The sequence below is a fragment of the Marmota marmota genome, unplaced genomic scaffold (genome assembly GCF_001458135.2).
Source record: "Marmota marmota marmota unplaced genomic scaffold, marMar, whole genome shotgun sequence".
Classification (NCBI taxonomy): Eukaryota; Metazoa; Chordata; class Mammalia; order Rodentia; family Sciuridae; genus Marmota; species Marmota marmota.
The window spans coordinates 49864401-49886669 of NW_026000026.1; the positions used below are offsets into that span (position 1 = coordinate 49864401).

General features: G+C 34.9%; 1 protein-coding gene across 2 annotated transcripts in view; it reads left to right on the top strand.

Moving 5' to 3' along the window:
* Adgrv1 (adhesion G protein-coupled receptor V1) overlaps positions 1–22269 on the top strand; it is a 548667-nt gene that overhangs the window by 163783 nt on the left and 362615 nt on the right. For both annotated transcript variants that reach the window (XM_048811397.1, XM_048811398.1), the window contains 8 exons: positions 5742–5964; positions 6287–6491; positions 10550–10696; positions 13164–13419; positions 14869–15071; positions 16871–17047; positions 17417–17599; positions 19885–20064. In XM_048811397.1, the coding sequence (XP_048667354.1) occupies positions 5742–5964; positions 6287–6491; positions 10550–10696; positions 13164–13419; positions 14869–15071; positions 16871–17047; positions 17417–17599; positions 19885–20064 (1574 nt within the window). The remainder of the gene's footprint in view (positions 1–5741; positions 5965–6286; positions 6492–10549; positions 10697–13163; positions 13420–14868; positions 15072–16870; positions 17048–17416; positions 17600–19884; positions 20065–22269) is intronic.

Consider the following 22269-nt stretch of genomic DNA (forward strand, 5'->3'; position numbering starts at 1 on the left):
AAGGGGCTACACAGGCTAGTCCAAATGAATCACAGTCCTGCTGTTGGATTGAGACATACCAATTCCATATGAATGAAACAGCACACTTTTACTAATTAAATATTATATGTAAGTCATTGTTATGTAGATATGAAGAATTTCCTAACTTCATAGTCTTAAGGTCTGAGTAGAGAAGCAATAAAAAATATGAAGACACTAGTGAATAATGGATAGAGAGATTGTTAGAGGGTTGGATTTCAGAGATATTGATTTTTGAGGATAATCTAACTCACAAAAGTTGAAATGTATAAAGTAAAGCATATTGAGAAGAATGGAGGATTTGGTGCAAATATAGGAGACTGTTTTTGCAGTTTTTCTCTTAGGTGCCTGACTGCTTTTTCTCTGTTAGGCTTTGTGACTGTCACCTTAAGTCATCTCAACACTGACCAGGAATCACAGCTTATTTACCTCTCATTTCTAATATATATATATATANTATATATATATATATATATATATATATATATTTATACACACACACACACACACACACACATATCACTGCATCTCATTTCCGTGTTTTCTACTTCTTCCTCCTCAGCCCTGTATCCATGATATATTCTCCCAGACCCCGCCACTCTCCATCTGGACTATGGCATGGCTTTCAGGTCTCTAAACTGTCTTCATTCTGCTGTCAAAATCCTGTGCCTGCCTATTTTCTCCTTATCCCCTCCTCAGATTATCTCTTTACATTGTCCACACACTGATGCAAGTCCTGTGTTGCTGCACTCTCTTATGATATACAGCTTGATTGATTTTCGTATTTGCTCAGTATGGATTTGCTGAATAAATTATGTTTCTTTCATCATATACTTGTTTGTCTTTCTTCAGTTGTCCCTTAATTTTGTGCCTTTTAATTTTTGCTTCTCTTATACCTCAAGTTTTCAAATGGCTTAACTGTGTCTACTTGAGGCACTTATTATTATTGAAAATAGTTGTCTAATAAATTAAGGATGAAGTGTGCTGCCTGAATGGGCCATTAATTAAAGTTATAGAATTGCCTTTAAAGATTTTTTAAAAAATATAATAGGCAAACTTTCTAAAAGAATTTGTGGGAAATTCTGCCAGAGGTTTATTAAGGGACCCATTGTGAGGTCTCTTTATTTCTTTTGTTTCTGTGACTTGAGGTTGTGGAAGTATGAAAAGATTGTAGGTTATTATTTAGAGTGGCTTATTATAGATCCCCTGAAAGCTGAAATTATGCATTAAAGAATGTTCAGGGGCTTTCTTATTTTGTATGTGTCAAATATTTTATTAAAAATATTAGATTGCTGCCATGACTGTGAGGATCACATATTTTATTCTGATTAATGGCTTGACAGAGATTATTGGGTAGTGATTGAGTTCTTTATATGGAAGGGGAAGAATGAATATAACAAAGACTGCAAGGACATATAAACTCATATTCCCCTTTACCCTTCTCTTCTTTATTAGTTAATAGATGTATTTTACATGCCAATTATGTGCCAAGCATAGAGGTAGAACCTAGGGAAACAAGGGTAAGCAAAATTATATATAGTCTGTCCTTATCCTGAAGAAGTTTAGCACATAGTAGGGAAGAGAGACATCATATGTAGCACACAATTTTCTAGCCATAAACAGATAAAAAGAATGGAATATAGTACTTTCATAATACAAAATGGGGAAAAACTGACCTGGTCTAAAGAGAGAACCAGAAAACTTTCTTAGCGAAGAATTATTTAGCTGAGAACTATAGGTTGAGTAAGAGTTCATGAGACAAAGAATTGAGTATGAGATTGGCTCCAGGCAAAGGCAGCAGCATGTACAGAGGTCAGGTGGTGATGGTGAGTGGTGCTTTGAGGGAAGGACCAGGAAGACCAGTGTGACCCAAAACAGGCAGAGAGGAGACAGTAGTGTGACCAAAGATTAAACAGATGAATCAGATAGGGACTTAAAAGAGTATTGTCTTTTTTCCAGAAGTATTGGGGTCCTTCTTATGAGAAAGTGATGAAGAAACATAGGGAGACAAGTTAGAGAGAAAGGGGGATAGGAGGAGGGAGGGAGGGAGGGAGGGGGAGAGAGAGAAAGAGAGAGAGAGAGAGAGAGAGAGAGAGAGAGAGAGAGAGAGAGAGAAGGGCTATGTGTTTGTTTTAAAGGGGAGTTTTTTTGCTGTCATGGTAGAAAAACTTAGAGGCTACTAAGAAAAAGTATTTGAAAACACTCTAGAGACACATACTTTAGACTAGAGCTAGCTTGGAAAGTGGTTGGTGATGAAGGTGGAAAATCAAAGTAGATTGATTCAGATATCTCATAAGTGAAATCCAGAGGAGTTGATGGTCAGCAAGATGTTTGGGGTAGGTGAGAGAGCCTTCATTTCTGCAGGTAATGGAAACATGATACAAAAACTAACATGGAGGTGACTTGGGGGAGGACTGGGCCTTTCTGGGGCAAAGAATGAATTTGGTTGGGATATGTTGAGTTTGAGATGCCTTTGAGTAAATATTACTGGTTGGAGTTTAGAAGAGAATCCTTAGTCACAGATAAACATTGGAAGTCACAAAGTACAGAGGATCATTTTAGTATAGGCTGAGATGGAATGGTCTAGAAAGAGACTATGTAGTATGAGAAAAAGACCTCAAACTGAATCTTGTTTAACTCTACTTTTTAAAGGGCTGGTAAAAGAGTATATGTGGGTAACGGATTCAGAACATAAGGAAATCTATAGCCTTTAATGACTGAATGTTTGTTATGTTCCAGGGCCTATTCAGCCCCCCCCCCTTTTAAATCTCACTTAAACCTCAAAGCTCTGTATGCTGCTTGGAAGGCACCTTAACTCCCCTTTCTTAGTCCCCCAACTGTTAGCTTCACCAAAACTATCACCTCTGGACATCATTGTTTTTGGAAATCATCTGGAATAAATGGTTGCTCTCTTCATCTCTGTTTAGTCTTCATGAGAAGTCCAGGGCACATGGAGGTGAAGAGACTTTCATCCTCATTTGGTCTGTACATCCTGTAGACTACACAAACCCTGATGTCTAGGCCAGATGCCCTGTCCCACCTCCCCCAACTCCCCAGATGCTCCCATAAGGTCCTGTGGAACAGATAGACTGTGTCTCAGACCTTCCTCTGAATCTTCCCTTCTCCGTACCCTGGAACTCAGTTCTCTCCTGATGTTGCTGCTTCCTCTGTAGCCCTTCCTGGCCACACTGTCTCTTACTGTCTTCATTCTTAAAGTCTCACATCTGTAAATGTTAGGAATACTTACTTTCTACCATTCAGTACTCAAACTTCTCTTTATCTACACTTCTTAAACTGTTTTGTCTGGTTGCCTTTCTTTGAATTAACTTCTGCTTCTTTTATTTTATTGTTTTGCTAAATGGAAGAGAATTTTATATGAGTACTAGTCACACTTCCGCACCCCAGAGTAGAGATTTAGGATTTTTCGTTATCAATTCTCTGACCCAATTTCATGCTTTTGAAATGTTATAAATGTTTACTTTCTGAGAAAATACTCATTATATTTATATATAGATGGTCCTTGACTTAAAATGGCTGTGTTTAGGATTTTCAGTTTTTGACTTGATGATGGTGTGAAAATGATATATACTCAGTCAAATCCATACTTCATATTTTGAAATTTGACTTTTTCCAAGGCTACTGATATGCAGCATAATTGCAATGCTGGGCAGCAGCAGGGAGTGCAGCTTCCAGTTGGCCCCATAATCATGGTGCAAACAGCAGAGATTGCATTCTGTGCTGTGTACTGTAGTCAACTAGTTATATGAGACATTCAATATTCAATTATAAAATAGGCTTTGTGTTAGATGATTTTACCCAACTGGAGGCTTTTTCTGAGCACATTTAAAGCAGGTTAATCTAAGCTGAGATGTTCAGTGGGTTAATAGTATTGAATGCATTTTGACTGATGCTGTTCTCAACTTATTATGGATTTATCAAGACATAATTTCATTACAAGTTGAAGAGCATCTGTAAGTAGATTTGAGCACCCATATTTTTTAATGTGAATGTCTCATTATCAACTTGTTTCCTATTCATACCAATCCAATTGAGAAATGAAAATAGAGACACAAAATCAGTGTTGCTCGGATCACTCTAGTTTTGATCTTGGTTGAGACTATGTTATCTAAATTTGAGGGCTTTCAGATCCATTTGAGTTTGTTTTTTTCTGAATATCTCCAGTTTTATAAAGCTTTATGCAAAATATATGGATAGTTAAAGATTCATATGTGTTAATAAGACTTTACTTGGTCTTTATCTTTTATGCAACATTTACAAACTATAATAGTACTTAAATTAATTGCTGTAAACAAATATGGTCAGTAGTTCTTGATATGTAGGAGTAAGGATATGGGGTTTGCCACTATAACTTATGGGCTAACAATTTAAAAGACCCTCATGTTTTCTGGTACCATGTGCTATTTTTAACACTCAATCAGTTTTATTTGGGAGTTTATGTTCCATTGAGTTTCTCTAAGTGCTGGAATTTTGATATTTCTATATGGACCCCCCTACCCACCTTGGCCAGTTTTAAGCCTCAAGATTGTTTAGTATTATATATAACATATATGCCCTCTTCCTTCCCAACTTCTGTAGATACAATTGTGTGCCATTGCTTTGAATTTAATAAAAATACACTTTTCTGATAGCATTTCAAAAAGCATTGGCAGAATATACTTTAGGAGTCATGAATTTGCTCATAAATACACTTTGGCCTAAAACCTTGAATAATTTATCTATTGAAATAATAAGAATTCTGTCTTTACTTAATATTGAAAATGAAATGTAAAACAACAAATAGCCAATGTAGGGACATTATTAAATATATCTTGAAGATCAACCCTACATATTATTATCTATGCATTAAAATTATGAATTTGTATACTACACAGCAACATATAAACATATAAACCTGTATAAAACTATAAATATGGAATAAAATTCTTAATTTAGAATTTTTTATACAATTTTTTTTACTATTTACAACTGTCAGATATAAATTAATATAGTGACTAGAGAGGAAAATACAAAAATTAAAACATTTAGTGGTGTTATTATAGATATTTTTTACTTTAAAGAATTACTTATAGGGCTGGGGATGTGGCTCAAGCGGTAGCGCGCTCGCCTGGCCTGCGTGCGGCCCGAGTTCGATCCTCAGCACCACATACAAACAAAGATGTTGTGTCCGCCGAAAACTAAAAAATAAATATTAAAATCCTCTCTCTCTCTCTCTCTCTCTCTCTCTCTTAAAAAAAAACCCAACTTAAAAAAAAAAGAATTACTTATAGGGGCTGGGGTTGTGGCTCAGTGTTAGAGCACTCGCCTAGCATGTGCGAGGCACCGGGTTCCATCCTCAGTACCACAGAAAAATAAATAAGTAAAGATATTGTTTTCAACTACAACTAAAAATATATATATTTTTTTAAAGTACTTATAAATAGATATGGAGATAGATTTAAGAATACAAAACCCATGTGAGTGTTATCAGACAGTGTTTTCATTTCTCTTAAATGCATGTGGGTACATTGTCCAGCTGGATTGATCATTCCACAGCACTCATAAATTATTATTTATATTCAGGTACTTTTGGCAATGGCATTATATTTACTTAATTTGAGATGTCAAATTGGAACTCTGGGAAAAGTTTTGCTTTGGAAAAGGGGGAGACAGTGTATGAGAGAGTTCACTTTTCACCCCAGATGCCTTTTCTTTCTTTCTTGCAGTCCACATACTTGTACTTGGCCAAGAAGGGTCTGCTCTTTACTGCTGGAATTCAGAGCTGAATCAGTTCTCATTTGTTCTGGAAGCACCTTATGCTCAGGATGCAGTTTCTGTTACAGTAAAGTCCCTTAACTCAAGCAAGAATTTAATTGCTGTTGTGGGAGCTGCCCACTCACACATGTACGAGCTGGCCTACATCTCCAGCCAGTCTGACTTTATTCCTAGGTAGGTCCAACATTTATGCTAGGTGTCTGTATGCTCACTAAAATTTCATATGGCATCAAATTTCCAAGTCTCAATGTCTGAGAAATATATAAAATAGAACAGCTATTTTTAAGCCAGAAATAGGGATATTATCCATATCTCTAATATGAATTTTATGAAGTTCATCAGTACTATATACATAATTTTAATTAAAACTTTATTTATGAAATGTGATTCTTCCAAAACTTGAATATTACTCAGTGTAATGTGTTTCATGAGTAATCTAGTATATGTGTAATTTAAATTTGTTGTTAACTTATTTTATGTACGCTTCTTATGCTAGTTCAGGTGAACTGATATTTGAACCTGGGGACAGAGAAGCTACAATAGCAGTAAATATTCTTGATGATGTAGTTCCAGAAGAAGAAGAATCCTTCAAAGTTCAGCTTAAAAATCCCAAAGGTGGAGCAGAGATTGGTAGCAATGGCTATGTGAAAATAACTATTCTGTCTAATGATGATGCCTATGGAGTTGTTGGATTTGCTCAGGTAATGATACTAAGGATTTTACACTTGCAAGTCAAAGTGATTTGTTCATTCTCATTTATAAATTAGCACTTTTCTGCACCTGGTGAGTGAGTCATACTCCCTGCAGTCTTTCTCTCTTCCCTTGCCATGGCTGTTCTGCATTCTAAGGTGAATTCTGCTGGCATCTTGGAATTTGCTGTCTTACACAATGGGGCCTCTGGATCAACTTGTCCTAATTTTTTTGAGTTATTCTTTTTATTTCAATTTGAAATTAATTGTTCTTGGTCCAGGAGTTTGGCTCTGCTGTTAGCCTTTTTACCAGAGGGCAATGATGAGACAGACTGTTTAATACACTATACACTGTGTTGTGTCATACATATCACATAAAATTTTATTATTGTGGGGAGAATGGAAGAGAGATATAACTATATGTGCATTGCACACATGCAGATGTCTTGTCTTGAGGAAAACCAGCCATGCTAATCTTTTTAGATCTACTCCACACACAGCCTTTATCAGCTTTTGCCAGTGAGCAAAAGAACAGCCATTCATGTTGCATCATGTATTATATTTGCTAGGTGTATTCTGACTTCTGAACTAGAGTTATATCTACAGCTATTATCTCTCTTCCTATGAAATCTTCTACATACAAGGAAAACTTAATTTATATTAGCTTAAATGTTAAGAGCATGTCCACAGAGAAAGAAGTTGGATATTGTACTGTGTCAATAGAGGTCCTTTCCCTTTCTCTACTTTGTTAGTTCAAAATGGATCCTTCATTGGTTGTTTGAAAACTGGTATTATTATTTGGGCTACTGCTTTCTATTCATGTCCAGTTAGGGACAGAGAGATACTTTATATCCCATTTTTATTAAAGAAGAAATTTCCCAAAGCCTCTCAAAAACTTCTTATCTCTCATTGACCAGAACTGGGCAACAAACCTGATCAGTTGGTTTTTCATTTATTCCATAAATGCAGCAGATATTTAATAAACACTATGTTCTGGATACTCTGTCAGATGTTAAATATGTCAGAGAATGAAACAATAAAAATCTCTACCTTCATTATCCTAGAGGGGATCAAGGAGACACTGACAATAGGCAAAGATACAATAAAACATGTACTATATCTGACAGTGCTAGTGCTGTTGAGAAGCATCTGGCAGAGAAGGCATATGGAGCATGAAAGAAGGGGTGTGGGTTGTAGATAGGAAATATAAAATAGAATGGTCATGAAGGGCTGTATGAAGTTACAGAAGGGCATAGGCCTGGAGGAGTTGAAAATTGAATTATATTGACATCTGGGGTAGTAACAGTTCAGACAGGAACCCAACACCAAGAGGAGAGGCCTGCAGTGCCCTCTTGTCCTTATAGAGCAACAAGGAAGACACTGTCTACAGTCAGTGTAGGAGGGGGAGATAGGTCCAGGAGGCTAGCCAGGGGCCTGTGATCCCAAGACCATCCATAGTTTTGATGATTCACTGGGAGCACTCATATACTTAGTGTTGAATCATACTCATAGCTATGATTCATTAAAGCAAAGGATACAAACTCAAAATTCTCCATGGGGAAATGCTCATGGGTGAAGTCAGAGGAAACCAGGTGTAAACTGCCAAGAATCTCCTCCCAGCAGAGTCTCACAGGACATACTCATTTCCATAGCATCAAGTTGTTACAACATGTGGAATTTTGCCAACCAGAGGCTCACTAGAGACTCGATGCCCAAGGTTTTAATTGGCAGTTGGTCATGTAGGTACCATCTGCCTGGCACATACCAAAATTCTACACTTCCAGAAGGAAAACAGATGTTAGTTAATCACATTATTTGAACAAATAGCTTGGGCACAGGGAACAACTTGAGAGCTCTGGGAATAGAGAAGGGTGTGGTAGTGCATATCTTATCATTCTCGGGAGACTAAGGCAGGAAGATCAAAAGACAAAGATTCTCCTGGAGACCCTCTCTAGAAATAAAAAATACAAGGGTTTGGGGCATGAATCAGTGGTAAAGTATCCTTGAGTTCATCCTCCAGTACCAAAAACAGTAGTTCTGGGAATGGTGGGAGCCCTCCTGAAATTCATATTCCCAAACACTAGCTGAGGACCAGCCTGTGAGCTGACCTTTTTAGGGACAACAATCAGGACTGCTATGTCAATATTGTTGTACACAGTCCCTTATTTAGCATGGTACTGAGTTTGCCCTCTTAGAAGCCTTTGGAGGAGTTAGGGTAGAAGAAATGTGTGACCTGATTCATTGTAAAAAGAATGCTCTGACTATAATATTGAACACATACTGTGAGTGGGAAGGACACTCCCACAGGAGTGTGGAGACTATTGCAGTAATTCAGCAATAAGCAGAACTATGGGAAGCATGAATTTATCCTTCCCCAAGATATGAACAATTGTGAGAAGAGCAAGTTTGGGGGATGTAAGATGACAAGCTTTGGATATTCTAATGTCCTCAGTCAGTTGTTTGCAAGAGTGCTTCAATGATCATGTCATTGCATATGGAGGGGTGCAGAACATTTGCACAGCCTTTGCAGGACAACAGATAAGTATGTAGAGCAGAGCTGCATTTCTGGGACAAGAACCCTCATGTTCTGCAGCATGTGTCCATCTTCTTACCCTGAAGCTGTTCGGCAGATAAAGAGCACAGACTATCCTCAATTGTATGGGCACCGTAGATTCCACTTTAGGAATCTTGTTTTAAAATTGTTTAGAGACATTAATTCATTGTGGTTTCACCATGCCAATGTATAGTACCCTGGATTCCTTTAGTCCTTTCAGAATTCCTCAACACAGCTCTTTTTTGTCTGGACAGTCTCCTTTCAAGATGAGGTATAATAAATGACAAGAATATCTTGAATATTTCTGGCTGCATGAAAACCTTATTTAACTAACCTTCCTTTATAGAGAATATGGAGCCAGAGAGGATTTTTTTCTTTTAAAAAGGCATTGTCTTTTCTGAATAAATTATATGCATATTTTAAAATCAAGGCATTTTCTTCAGGAATGTTTGCCTTGAGCAAGATTTTATTACTCTGTAACATCTGTAACAATTTGTTAAAATGCTGTGTGAAGTATCACTGTAGGATAGGATCTTTACTGAAATTAGCATTCTAAATAGAAGCTTTCATAAGCTTTAAGAAATTAATGGGGGAGTCTCTTTTCAGATTATCATAGTAAAAAGACATGAAAAATCTTACTGGAAAGAAAAAAATCTTTAAAACTCCATATTTTTTTCTTATTACCCTTGAGAAGCCAAGGATATATTGTAAGAAGGGATTATCTAAAATATTCATTTGAAGGAAATTTCATTAAATGGCTGGCAAAAGATCTTCTGTTGTGTGTTCAGTGAAGAATATTAAGTCACAGAGGTACAAATTAATTTGGAAAAAAGGTAAGAGGCTAGGAAGCATAGGTGAGAAGAAAGAAATTCTAATATAAAGCAAAGGAAGATTTCTGGCTGGTAAAACAGTTGTAAGGTGTGTGAGGTAGGTATGAAACATCATGAACAGAAATAGGTTAGAGGATGTGAATTTAAGCATAAAGTTACATTTGCAAATGATTGGAAGGAGCACCCTCATTCTCATGATGTGCTGCACTGGAGTGGGAGCTGGAGACCTTGTAGGTCCAACACATTTTACCAGTAGCAAGAACAGACCTAGAGGGATTGCCAGACCTTACTCTGGGGGAAAGGCTTCTTGCTCACCTGACTCCATGTCCTTTCCATTCTACAAACTTTTTACATGTTATAAGTACTACTTTATAAAAGAACATGCTTTTGGATAATCAAATTAATAATATGTCCACTCAACAAAATTTGAAAAATATAAAACAAAAATAAAAATAATCCTATAAAATTAAATCTTTATTGATTAGTATTTTATTTACTTAAACCTGTATGTTTTAAAATAAAATCATAGTCATCCTACTTTACTATTTTTAACTGTTATTTTTCATTTACTGTTTCACATTGCTTATTACCATGAAATCTACAAAAGCATGATAACATGAAATAAAGAAAAGACTATATTTAGGTGATTTCAAGTCACTCCTTGTGACTTTTGGTGTGTTTTTCAGAATTCATTATTTAAGCAAATAGAAGAAATGGAGCAAGATAGCCTGGTAACCTTGAATGTTGAGCGCTTAAAAGGCACATATGGCCGTATAACTGTAGCATGGGAAGCTGACGGAAGTATTGGTGATATATTTCCTACCTCGGGAGTGGTATGTAATGTTCAAAAATTGTAGAAGACACATACAAATTATGATTACTGTTGATATATGAGACCACACTGTTGATATATGAGATCCTGCTTCAGTTATGAAATGTCAACACTGAATTCTTACTAATTACCACAAAGAGAAATACAATTTGAGGTTAGTTTTGTTGCTATGGTTATTGTTCCTTTTTTCTATAAAACCCAAATTATCTGTAAATAGTTATCCCTCTTGAGGTTCAATATATCAAATTTTTAGTGTATTACATTGTCAGAAAGATAAAGCCACCCAAACTGTGGATGGAAACATGTTATTAATGTTTAGATAAAATGGGGCTAGTAAGTAAGAATAAGCCTGGGTAAAATAATCAACCTTCTGGAAAAGGTATATCAATGTTGTATAATGATAGAGGTTGGGAACCATGGGCAGAAGGTTTATTTGAGTTGCATTCATAAGAAAAAGAGGAAGAAAAGAAAGTGGAGGGGGAGAAGTTGATCTATGGGCAGTTATAATTGAAGTTGATCCTGTGGGAGAGTTCTGCAGTCAAGCTGATCCTTTGGAGTCATTCCAATTTTAGGGCTGAACCATTGGCTTCCCCATTTTTGTAGTTCTTTACTTCATGCCACCTTCTAGTGGGGCACAATCTTGGGTGAGACATTTGCTGCATGTAAGGACCATTCCCAATGAGGAGCACAGAAGCTGTTGTTCCCAGCAGCTGTGGGGTGGCATGTCCCAAGAAGAGATCTGGGTAGAGGATCACATTAGCATTAACTGGAGGACAGTATAAATTTGGAGCTCAGGTGCAAGAGTGGAATCAGGATGGCCACAGAAGTAGATGACTCACAAAAAGAGGTTTCAGGAAGCCTCTTGTCTGATGTGCAAGATGGGTTGTCTCCTTGGCTTGCCTTGGGTTTTATAGATTAGTCAAGTTTTTTGTTTTGTTTTGCCCAAATGCTTCTCTGAAAAATTATTTAAAAAAAAACTTTTATGGCAATATCCCCAAAAAGGAAAATTGATTATTATAGTCCACATTTCTAGTTTCATTTATTTTGAAAGGTGAGTGGAATTTCAGTGTATTAATAATGTTATAGCAGGGCTAGGGTTGTGGCTCAGTGGTAGAGCGCTTGCCTAGCAAGTGTGAGGCACTGGGTTCGATCCTCAGCACCACATAAAAATAAATAAAATAAAGATACTGTGTCCATCTACAATTAAAAAATATTATAAAAAAAACTTTAAAAAAGGAATGTTACAGCAAATTCCACTGAATTTCATATTTACTTTATGCAAGCTACCAAGACTCTAAGTCGTATTTCTGAATTACATATCTCCAATTAAGATTTCATATAAAAGCATGATAAAAATTATTTGTAATTTAGTGCATAGTATTACCCAAAATGTATGCTATATTATTGAAAAAATTAATTATTTTACTCAGGAATAAGAACTTTTTTCTGTAAAGGGTAGATAGTAAATATTTTAGGCTTTCTTAGCCATCTGTTCTCGTTCACAACTAGTTTGCCTTTGTTGCACAGTTGTGCTAGATGATATAAAGTAGACAATGTAGGCAGTCATAGACAACATGCAATTGAATAAGCTTGGCTGTGTTCCAATAAAACTTCATTTATGAAAAATGGATTTGGCCAGTGGGCAGTAGTTTTCTCACTCCTGATTTTATTAATAAAGCTCTTGGGTTTATATCTTCCAGTGCCTTCCCTGAGTGGCAAGGAGCACGTCAACAGGGGTAGATGCATAGGCCTGTAATACCAATTTGAATAATTGTGGTTTGTAGCCATATTGTTGGAGAGTGGGTATGAGGTGGGCATAATGGGAAATAGCATTCAAGAAGCTGACAGAATTCTGGTCAGCAGGGACTTCAGATGCCTTTTAGCAAATTAGGATCTGTCTCCTTAGACAATGGAGACAGAGAAGGAGAGAGATGCTATGATTTGTGTTTCTCTCTCTCTCTCTCTCTCTCTCTCTCTCTCTCTCCCTCTCTCCCTCTCTCCCTCTCTCCCTCTCTCCCTCTCCCTCCCTCCCTTTTTCTCTCTCTCTCTTTCCTTCGGTTGATTCATTGTTAAGTGTTGCTTCTATCTGGAGTAGCAATCCTGACAAAAATTCTATAGAGAAAAATGTTTAAGCTGGCATGCCGCCTTCTTTTATTTTTATAGAACTTTACATGTGTTATCTAACAGATTTTCAGAAAGACTTTGTACACTAAATTAGAAAGAAATATAGGCTCCAGGATATGACAACTTGACTATATGATTTATTAGCTTAGGTTTAGAAATGGTTTACTTTTTCTTTTTTCTACCATTCTTATTTTTAATGTAAAAGCTATTTATTTGTATAATCACATATCGTTGCTAAACTCTTTGTTAAATTGTATCATAATTGAAAGAAAATCAAACTTTTTAATATCCTTACTGCAGAGTGATAATGACAGGATAAATAAAATCTTTCTCTAAAATTTTAGATTTCATTTACTGAAGGCCAGGCACTGTCTACAATTACTCTAACTGTTCTTGCTGATGATATACCAGAGTTATCAGAGGTTGTGATCATAACACTAACCCGAATTGCCACAGAAGGGGTTGAGGACTCATCAAAAGGTGCTACTATTGATCAGAAAAGAAACAAGTCCGTGATAACTACTCTGCCCAGTGACTCTCCCTATGGCTTCGTGGGCTGGCATGCCAAGTCTCTCTTCACCACAGTAGCAGAGCCTACAGGTAAATTCAGTTACATATTTTTCAGGCTTTAGTAAAAAGCGAATTTAGTTTTGATGCTTACAAAAAAACCGCAAATTTCTATTTTTATATGACTTTTCCAATTTGACAAGTCATAGCCATTTTTTTTGTCAAATTTTATGATCATGTGACTACTTAGCAATAAGGTTTTTAAAAATACTTTTAATTTTTAAAGATATACTATCATGGTAAAAATGTTAACAGTTTAGTGAAGTCATTGCAATAGAGGTAAATGGTTTTTATTTGAGTTTCTCTTCATTGTTTGTTTTCCTCACTCATATTTTCTCTCTACATTTTTAGTAGTTGTATGGTGCACTGACAACATAGTGAGAAGCACATGGTATCAATGTATAAATTGCTTAACCCAAAAGATTAGTGAGAAAAAATTTTATCCTGTGAAGTATACTTTGGTCATTCCCTGTTATTTTTCTTTTAAGTGCTGAAATCTTCACCTAAATAAATATTTGTATTGTTGGATAAATATAATTTTATGGATGAAGGTCATTTGATGTATTTTAAAAAAGGGTTAAACATAATACGTATTTAGAATACACTGTGAGATGATTCTAACATTTTCAGATAACAGTGTGGATATCCAACTTTCAAATATCTTTCATTGGAAGAGTTGATGGGAAAAAAATGACATGTAGTATTTCCTGGGTCTTTATATTTCCATGCGTTCAGAACTGAAACAATAGACTTATGATAAAATAAGCCATTTATTTTTTTTTATTTAACACACATTTTTGAAATACCTAGCAATTGCCAGGAATCTCACTGTGGAATTTGGAAAGAAAGACATAGCATTAGTCATTAGAAATTCATAGACCTGCAGGTGAATATTGACAGGCGTTTTTACTGAATTTTATATGACAAATTAATTTTTTAAAAATCTAAGAAATGAAATAAAGTGTAGGTGTTGTGAAATACTTTGAACCTTGAGAGAGACACCTCAGTATGTGAACTTCAGTATATGCTCAGAATGAGCATTCCATAGAAACATTGCCTTTAATCTTGAACATCCCATGGATCACTCTTATTCTAATGATCAGTCATTAAATGATGTCTTCATGTATCTCACTATTTATTTTCAAGAATCTTTTAAACATATAACCTCTGTTCAACTTTACATATGCACTTCCCTAAGACTTTCAGCAATTTCAGTATGACATGTACAACACAGGAAGCTACATGTGGAATCAGAGCTGAGGGATTAGACAGAATGCTAGGAATGGATGGTGATTTTCAGCACAACTTTGGGGACAATGGAGAAAAAGCACAGAATACTCCTTGGGAGTATGTACTGTATTTGTTTTACTTGTTTGCTTACCTGTTTAAAAGGATAGTGCAGAACATTCCACTGTGAGTACTCGAAACAACACTGACAGCAAACAGAAAAGCGTACTGACTAGAGGCATGTTTGTCTCATAGAGAACATCACCAATCTGCAGTTGTACGTTGTTCGAGATAAAGGGTTCTTTGGGGACATTGCCATTCACTTGAAGGCGAAACCCAATTTCTCGCTACACACAAATAATCAAGCTATTGAAAATGAAGATTATGTACTGCAAGAAACAACAATAATAATGAAAGAAAACATAAAAGAAACTCATGTGAATGTTGCCATTTTGCCAGTAAGTATGGATGGCAATAAATATGATAGAAAAGAAAATGCTTTTTCAATGTAAAATTGTGATGTTCTTACAGGTAAAAATCATTTTTAATGATCCTTTTAATAAAGAAAATGTGAGTAATTTTTCCACCTAAATAAATATTTAATATGAATAAATAAATATTTTATAACTAGCTTACAAAAATGATAAATTTGAATGAACTTTGAAACATTGTATTTGGATTAATTATTTGCCTGATTGTCTGTACTATTATGTTGATTGTTTAGTTGCTTTAAACTAATATCTGAAAAAATGAAACAATTTAGTTATTTTTATTGTTGGTTTGATAGGGGAATAATTTCATTTCAGGATACAATTACTTGAATCCAGATTAGTATTCAGATGGCTTAGGTATATTTTTTGCTCTGTATATCTATATTTACATATTGAAAAAGAAAGAGAGAGAGAGAGAGAGAGAGAGAGAGAGAGAGAGAGAGAGAATATGTGGGAAAATCTATAATGATGCACACAAAAAAACTGAAAGTGGCAATAGTTGTATTAATGTTATAATTATTGGGGCTGGAAATATAGCTCAGTGGCAGGACACTTGCCTAACATGTGGCAGGTTTGATTCCCAACACTATGCACTTAAATCAACTAAGGTATTAATAAATAGTACATTGTAATATTAATAGCACTATATGTTGATTATTATAAATGTCTATATTATTAGTAAATGTCATGATATTAGTTTTCCTGCTAGTGGTGACTTCTGAAGAGGACTGTCTGGGAAAGATACAGGAATAGTGTAGGAAGGTGGTTTCCTTTCCCTTTTTACATGTTTTCTTTTTATGTTTTGAAATTTTATTCCATGTTCAAAAATAAAATAAAAACCTTTAAGAATGAATTAAATATAGTATTACATCTAGATTTACAGGTCTAGAACTTTCATTTTTAAAGGAAAACTAAAATTTAGTAAACTTTTCTTGGAATATTATATATGAAAGGCATATTCAATACATGTAAAAATTGAGGGATAGGTCAGGCATGGTGGTGCACACCAGTAATCTTAGTAGCTTGGAAGGCCGAGGCAGGAAGATTGCAAATTCAAAGCCAGCCTCAGCAATTTAGTGAGGCCCTAGGCAACTTAGTGAGACCCTGTCTCAAAATTAAAAATTTTTAAAAAAGGGCTGGGGACGTGACTCAATGGTTAAGTGTCCCTGGGTTCAATCCCTGGTACCTCAACAATAAAATTTGTGGGATAGGTTTTGAAAACTTATTTTATTTTCTAATGAGAATGAGCATTCCATAGAAACATTGCCTTTAATCTTGAACATCCCATGGATCCTGAAGTTGTCAGTGAGAATGTATACAGTTGAATATGAATCTTTTTGTGTGTGTGATAGAGCTGCCCATTCATGTAGATGAACTCATTTGTTTCCTACTGAAAAATATCAAGTTTCCAATGCAAATTAAATATTTTTCTTTCAAAATTAGCTGGGAGTGATGGTTTATTCTTTTTGTAATTGTTTTTTTTTTAAATAAATGACAGCAGAATGCATTACAATTCTTATTACATATATACAGCATAATTTTTCATATCTCTGATTGTATATAAAGTATGTTGACACCAATTCATGTACTTTGGGTGATGATGTCTATCATATTCTACCATCCTTGCTAATTCTTGTAGTCCCAGCTACAAGGGAGATTGAGGCAGGAAAATTTCTTGGGCCCAGGGGCTCAAGACTAGTATGCTCTACACCTCACAAACACAACCAAAAACAGAAAAGCGCTATTTCTTTTACCCCACCTCCCAGGATGATGCTCCTGAGTTGGAAGAAGGATTTATCATCATCATTACTGAGGTAAACCTGGTGAACTCTGACTTCTCTGCAGAGCAGCCAAGTGTACAGAGACCAGGAATGGAAATAGCTGAGATAATGATTGAGGAAAATGATGATCCCAGAGGAATTTTTATATTTCATGTTACTAGGGTGAGTTGAATTTCATATATTTTTAGTAATGTAGAAGCTCATCCCTGATGATTTGTTCAGTGTTTTTGTATTTTCTGCAAAACAATTGGCTTTGCTTGTAGGTATTTTAAAATAGATGAACAGCCAAATTTGTCTTTCAAATTAATTCTTAGTTCTCTTTGACCAGCTCAAAGGATTCATCAAGTTTATTTTTTTTGTGAAATTTCAGAGTAAAAGTTCTAAAGACCTGTCATGCCTACTTCCGTTCTATTAACTTATAATCTGAAGAGTGAAGTATGAGATATAAGTGGAAGCAAAAAAGTTACAATATGATGACTTAGGATAGTTGCCCCTTTTGTCTTACTTTTCAACTTGTGTTCTTTATTCAAGGATGTTGGTGGAGTTATTACTGCTCATGAGGTGTCTCCACCCTTGAACGTTCTTCAGGTTCCTGTAGTCCGGCTGGCTGGAAGCTTCGAGACAGTAAATGTTTATTGGAAAGCAATACCAGGCACTGCTGGCCTGGAAGACTTTAATCCATCTCAAGGGATTCTTGAATTTGCAGATGGGCAAGTAAGTTTGTCATGAACATGTTAGTATTTTTTGATTCTTCTTCAAGAATTTTATAGATATCTACCAAATGAGCATGCATTAATGATTGCCAGTTGTATTATAACTCTGAATGTTTCTGTGTCAAGTCAAACACAGATATTATTAATAAATGTGGGCCTAGGAAGAGAAATTTAAGAAGCAAGAATTACACCTTTTTTTTTTAGATACTGGGGATTGAACTCAGGGGCACTGGGCCATTGAGCCATACCTCCAGCTCTATTTTGTATTTTTTTTAGAGACAGGGTCTCACTGACTTGCTTAGTGCCTCCCTTGCTGAGGCTGGCTTTGACCTCCTGTCTCAGCCTCCTGAACCACTGGGATTATAGGCACTGTGCCTAGCTCACCCTTTTTTGAACTTCCCCACCTGATTCCATTAAAAACCAAAAATTCTAAAACAGGATAATGATTGACTTAGAGGTGCCTGCAGTATATAAAAACCTATGTGATGAACTTGACTGTGTTTATGATCACAAATGCTTTTATTCTATTTCTTATTTTTAATAAAGGTTAAGGACAATTTTTTCATAATATCTTTATTTTATTTTTATGTGGTGCTGAGGATTAAATCCATGTCTCATGCATGCTAGGCAAGCACTGTACCACTGAGCCACAATCCTACCCCCTCTATTTATTTCTTATTGTTTATAAATGCATATTTTAATTTAGAATTTCCAATAAAAATTTTAAATGTTAAATTAATGTCCCAAACTCCCTTTATTTTATTAAAACCTGAAAAAGTGAATGACATTCTAGATTTAGGTCTACCAAGCTTAAAAATTACAAAATATTCCTGAAGTATTGTAAATTTTCTAAATTGGGTGTTTTGTAATATATAAGAATGAGATATCTTTATAATATTTTCCATGAAAAAGTGGAAAAGGCATATGCACAACCATGAAAATATTAGTAACTTCATATAGCAGAATCTGTAGGTAGCTTTATTCTTGCCTTGACAAATCTGCATAGTATTCATAAACTTATTGGTTGCCCCTAGGGGCTCAAGAAATTCTGTTAAAAGATAAGCATGCAAATCTACATATTTCTACACATAGAGACCTATTATGGTTAATGTTTTTGAAATCGTGAGTTTTTGTTTTCTATTATCAGATTTAGAACTTTGCATCATTTCCTATTAACATGGAGGAGGAAATGTTAAGTACATGAGATTTTTACATTCAAAGCAGAAACTAAAAGTTGATTTTTCACCAAAGCAACCTTCCAACTTTAGTTACGTCATCAGTAGTAATTCTGAGCACATAGTTGAAGTCTCATCATTTTCCATCATCCTTAGTATCATCCTGGTCCTTTAAGTCCACATCCATATGGAAGACAGTCTGTATCCTGCAGTTCCGACTTGAGGTGCACACATTTTAATACGCTTCCATTTTAGCATTTGACTTTGTTCAAGCTTTCGTTTATCTGACTGTGACATCCAGATTTCTTGGTTCTCCTTGTTGTTAAATTAAATGTTTTAGGTAGAAAACTTCATTTTCTGGTAAAGATCTATGTCAAAGTATTGGAATTTACCTGTGGTATACAAAAAGAGACTTTAAATATTGAATATATACCTAGTATAGGTTTATGACACTAGGGAAATCACAAGGTGAACCAAGTTTATTTATAAGTTTATAAAACTTTTAACATAAACTCAGAGAAATGAATTAAATCCTGATTTTTTAAAAAATCTTTAAAAAAACCCAAAAAACAAATTTGGCCTTTCTTCCTGCTTTTCTTTTCCCCTACATTAAAAAAAAAAAAATATATATATATATATATATATANTATATATTTGAAATCAATAGAATTTATATGAATTGCAGAAGTCAATGATAATTTTTATTGTTTCATTTGCTTTCATATAATAAAACAAAGCACACTAGGTTTTATGTTTGTACAATAGTTGTTAGAGCATTCATAGCACTTATAATATTTTTTCAAGATTAAGAAGTTCTTGTTTTTTCTATCTGTAAATATACTATATTGTATTACATTTACAATGTTTTATCTTAAAAATAGCAGACTTTGTAAATTTCTGACTTTCAACTACTATAAATATCATGATTTTAAAAGTATTTCAAATCTAACAGGCAAAATTATTGCTTTTTTCTTTTGTGTCATGTTTCTAAGTTTCTATTGAAATATATATAAGGAAAAATTATTGCAATATTTCCTTCCCCTCCTCTCCCTCTCTCCCTTCCTATCTCTATTTTTCTCTTCCTCTCTCCTTTTCTTCCTTTCTTTTGTAGGTTACTGCAATGATAGAAATCACCATAATTGATGATGCTGAGGTTGAACTCATGGAGATGTTCAATATTTCCTTAATCCATGTGGCTGGAGGTGGCAGACTGGGGGATGATGTTGTGGTAACTGTGGTTATTCCACAGAATGATTCTCCACTTGGAGTATTTGGATTTGAAAAACAGACTGTAAGTTAAATATATATCAGGGGAGTGTGAAATTCTCATATAGTTTTAAGTAGAAAAGTGTCTGTTACTTTTGTTTTGAAATTCTTCATTACTCTTCCTTTACAAATCTCTCTTCAATTATCTTTTGAGTTTGCTGTTAATTTAGGGGCCAATCCTCCAACATATACATACAGCTTGATATAATGTGAGCTCCTAACACCAGACAGTTACAGAGGGAATGCGATTTCCTATTTATTGGGTATACTAGACCAAGAAGTACTTTTTGTCCATATCTTTTATTTTCTCTCTATTCTACAGATCACCATCCTGGCCACATAACAGGACTATCATGGCCTGAATGTGGCAGCCCAGGATGGGTTTAGTTGGTGAGGGAAATTTCCCTCAGTTCTGGTACGCTGTCATGTTTCTTCCCCCTCATTTCTCACTTCTCACTTGGCTGTTTTCTTCCAAGACCTGAAAGAGAGAGTTCACTTATTATTGGTTCATCTGCTGAGGGAGGGAAAAAGGCTTATTATATGATTGGTTAATCATAAGAATTAAATATCTGTGTGGCATGACTTGGCAACTAATATTAAAGTGTCACCACATCTGAAAGTACTATAACTCTATCATAATTATTATTACATGATTTCTGGGCCATAATTATTATGATTTTATCTTTTAAAGGAAATTCCCAGATGAAATATTCATAAAGATCCTTAAATAGTCCTCATATACTTAGCAACTTTTCTGATTACATATGTCATCACTCCCTTTATTTAATCATTTATATTTGATCATTGTGGTAATTTTCAGTGATAAACTGCTTGACTGCCCCTTGTCTTTACTGTCCTGTGCATGAAAGGCTAGACCTACAACTTACCTCTCAGAGATGGGCTTTTCATACGCTCCAGAATTAAAATAGAGCTTAACAATTACCTAATGATTTGGTCAATGAAATTTCAATTTCATTAGGAAATAGGAACTATAAAAGGAACACAGCACAATTTTGCTGTGGCCCCATGAAACTCTCTTTCTTCCTTGTCAAAAAACAGCACAAGTGTTTCCAAGAAGTGATGGACTGGCAAAAGAATAGCTGTGATTATCTCTCAGACAGCATTAAAAGTCTGAAAAAAATAAAACAAATTTAAAGAGGAGAGTAAAATTTTCCAGAATATTAGTATTCTAAGAGAGACAGCATTAATATTTTGTGTGATTTTCAACCACGTGGTGTTCTTTGCATATTTTAATATGTATGAATAAGTAACTTAATTTTTTTATAAAATGACTCTATTAGCTTATGAGCTTAGGTTTAAAATTTCAGGTTTAGTGTTGAAATCTTCAGGTGGTAAAACCTTAATTTTTTTGCTTTGGAGTTCATCACACTTTTGGAGTTGGATGTTGGATATTGAGTTTTTAAGTTTCTCTTCCTGATATGGAAAATAAAGTTATGCTACTATTCATAAGTAATTTTTGCTTATTCATTTTATCTTAACTGCTAACATAAACTTTTGTGCTCTAAACCTAATTGAATCATGCCTGGAAATAATATCTTATCGAAATAGCCTTAAATTTCCAATTTGTCTTGAGATTCACAAGTGAGATTTAGGTTATTCAGTCCACAGTGTATACTTCCCCATAACTGTTATGTGGAGTAAATGAGTTGATGTACCTGGGCTTTCTTTACACTAAGTGTCAATTGCTATTTTTATTGTGTAGAATGAATAGCTTCTTGGCAGCTCTTTCCAGCTGCTTTCCTTATATCCCATCTTTTTTATTGCGAAAGTCCCCAATAACATGGAGTTTATCTTTTAACATGTATATAAACATACAATATTGCACACACAGTAAACATTCTGTTAGCATTAATTGTGCCACAGATTAGACTGAGAACTGAAGAATATTGAGGAAAGATTAGTATTAATGTATCAAAGTTAATAAGCTGCTCATAGAATAATGCAGTATATATGCCAACACACTAGGAATATCAGAGATCTACAGAAATTTTCATATGAAACCCAAACTAATGCTATATCTGTGGAATCAAAACCAACACAGGTATACAATTGATTTATAATGTATTCCTTTCTTTTTACTTTCTTAGTAAATATCAGCCCAAATATCGAACTACTTTCCAGGCACCCTTTTTGCCAAATATGCATACACATCTGATTTCTGAGTTTCTGTGGATCTTAAAAAAGGCAAAGTGTATGAAGAACTGACAAA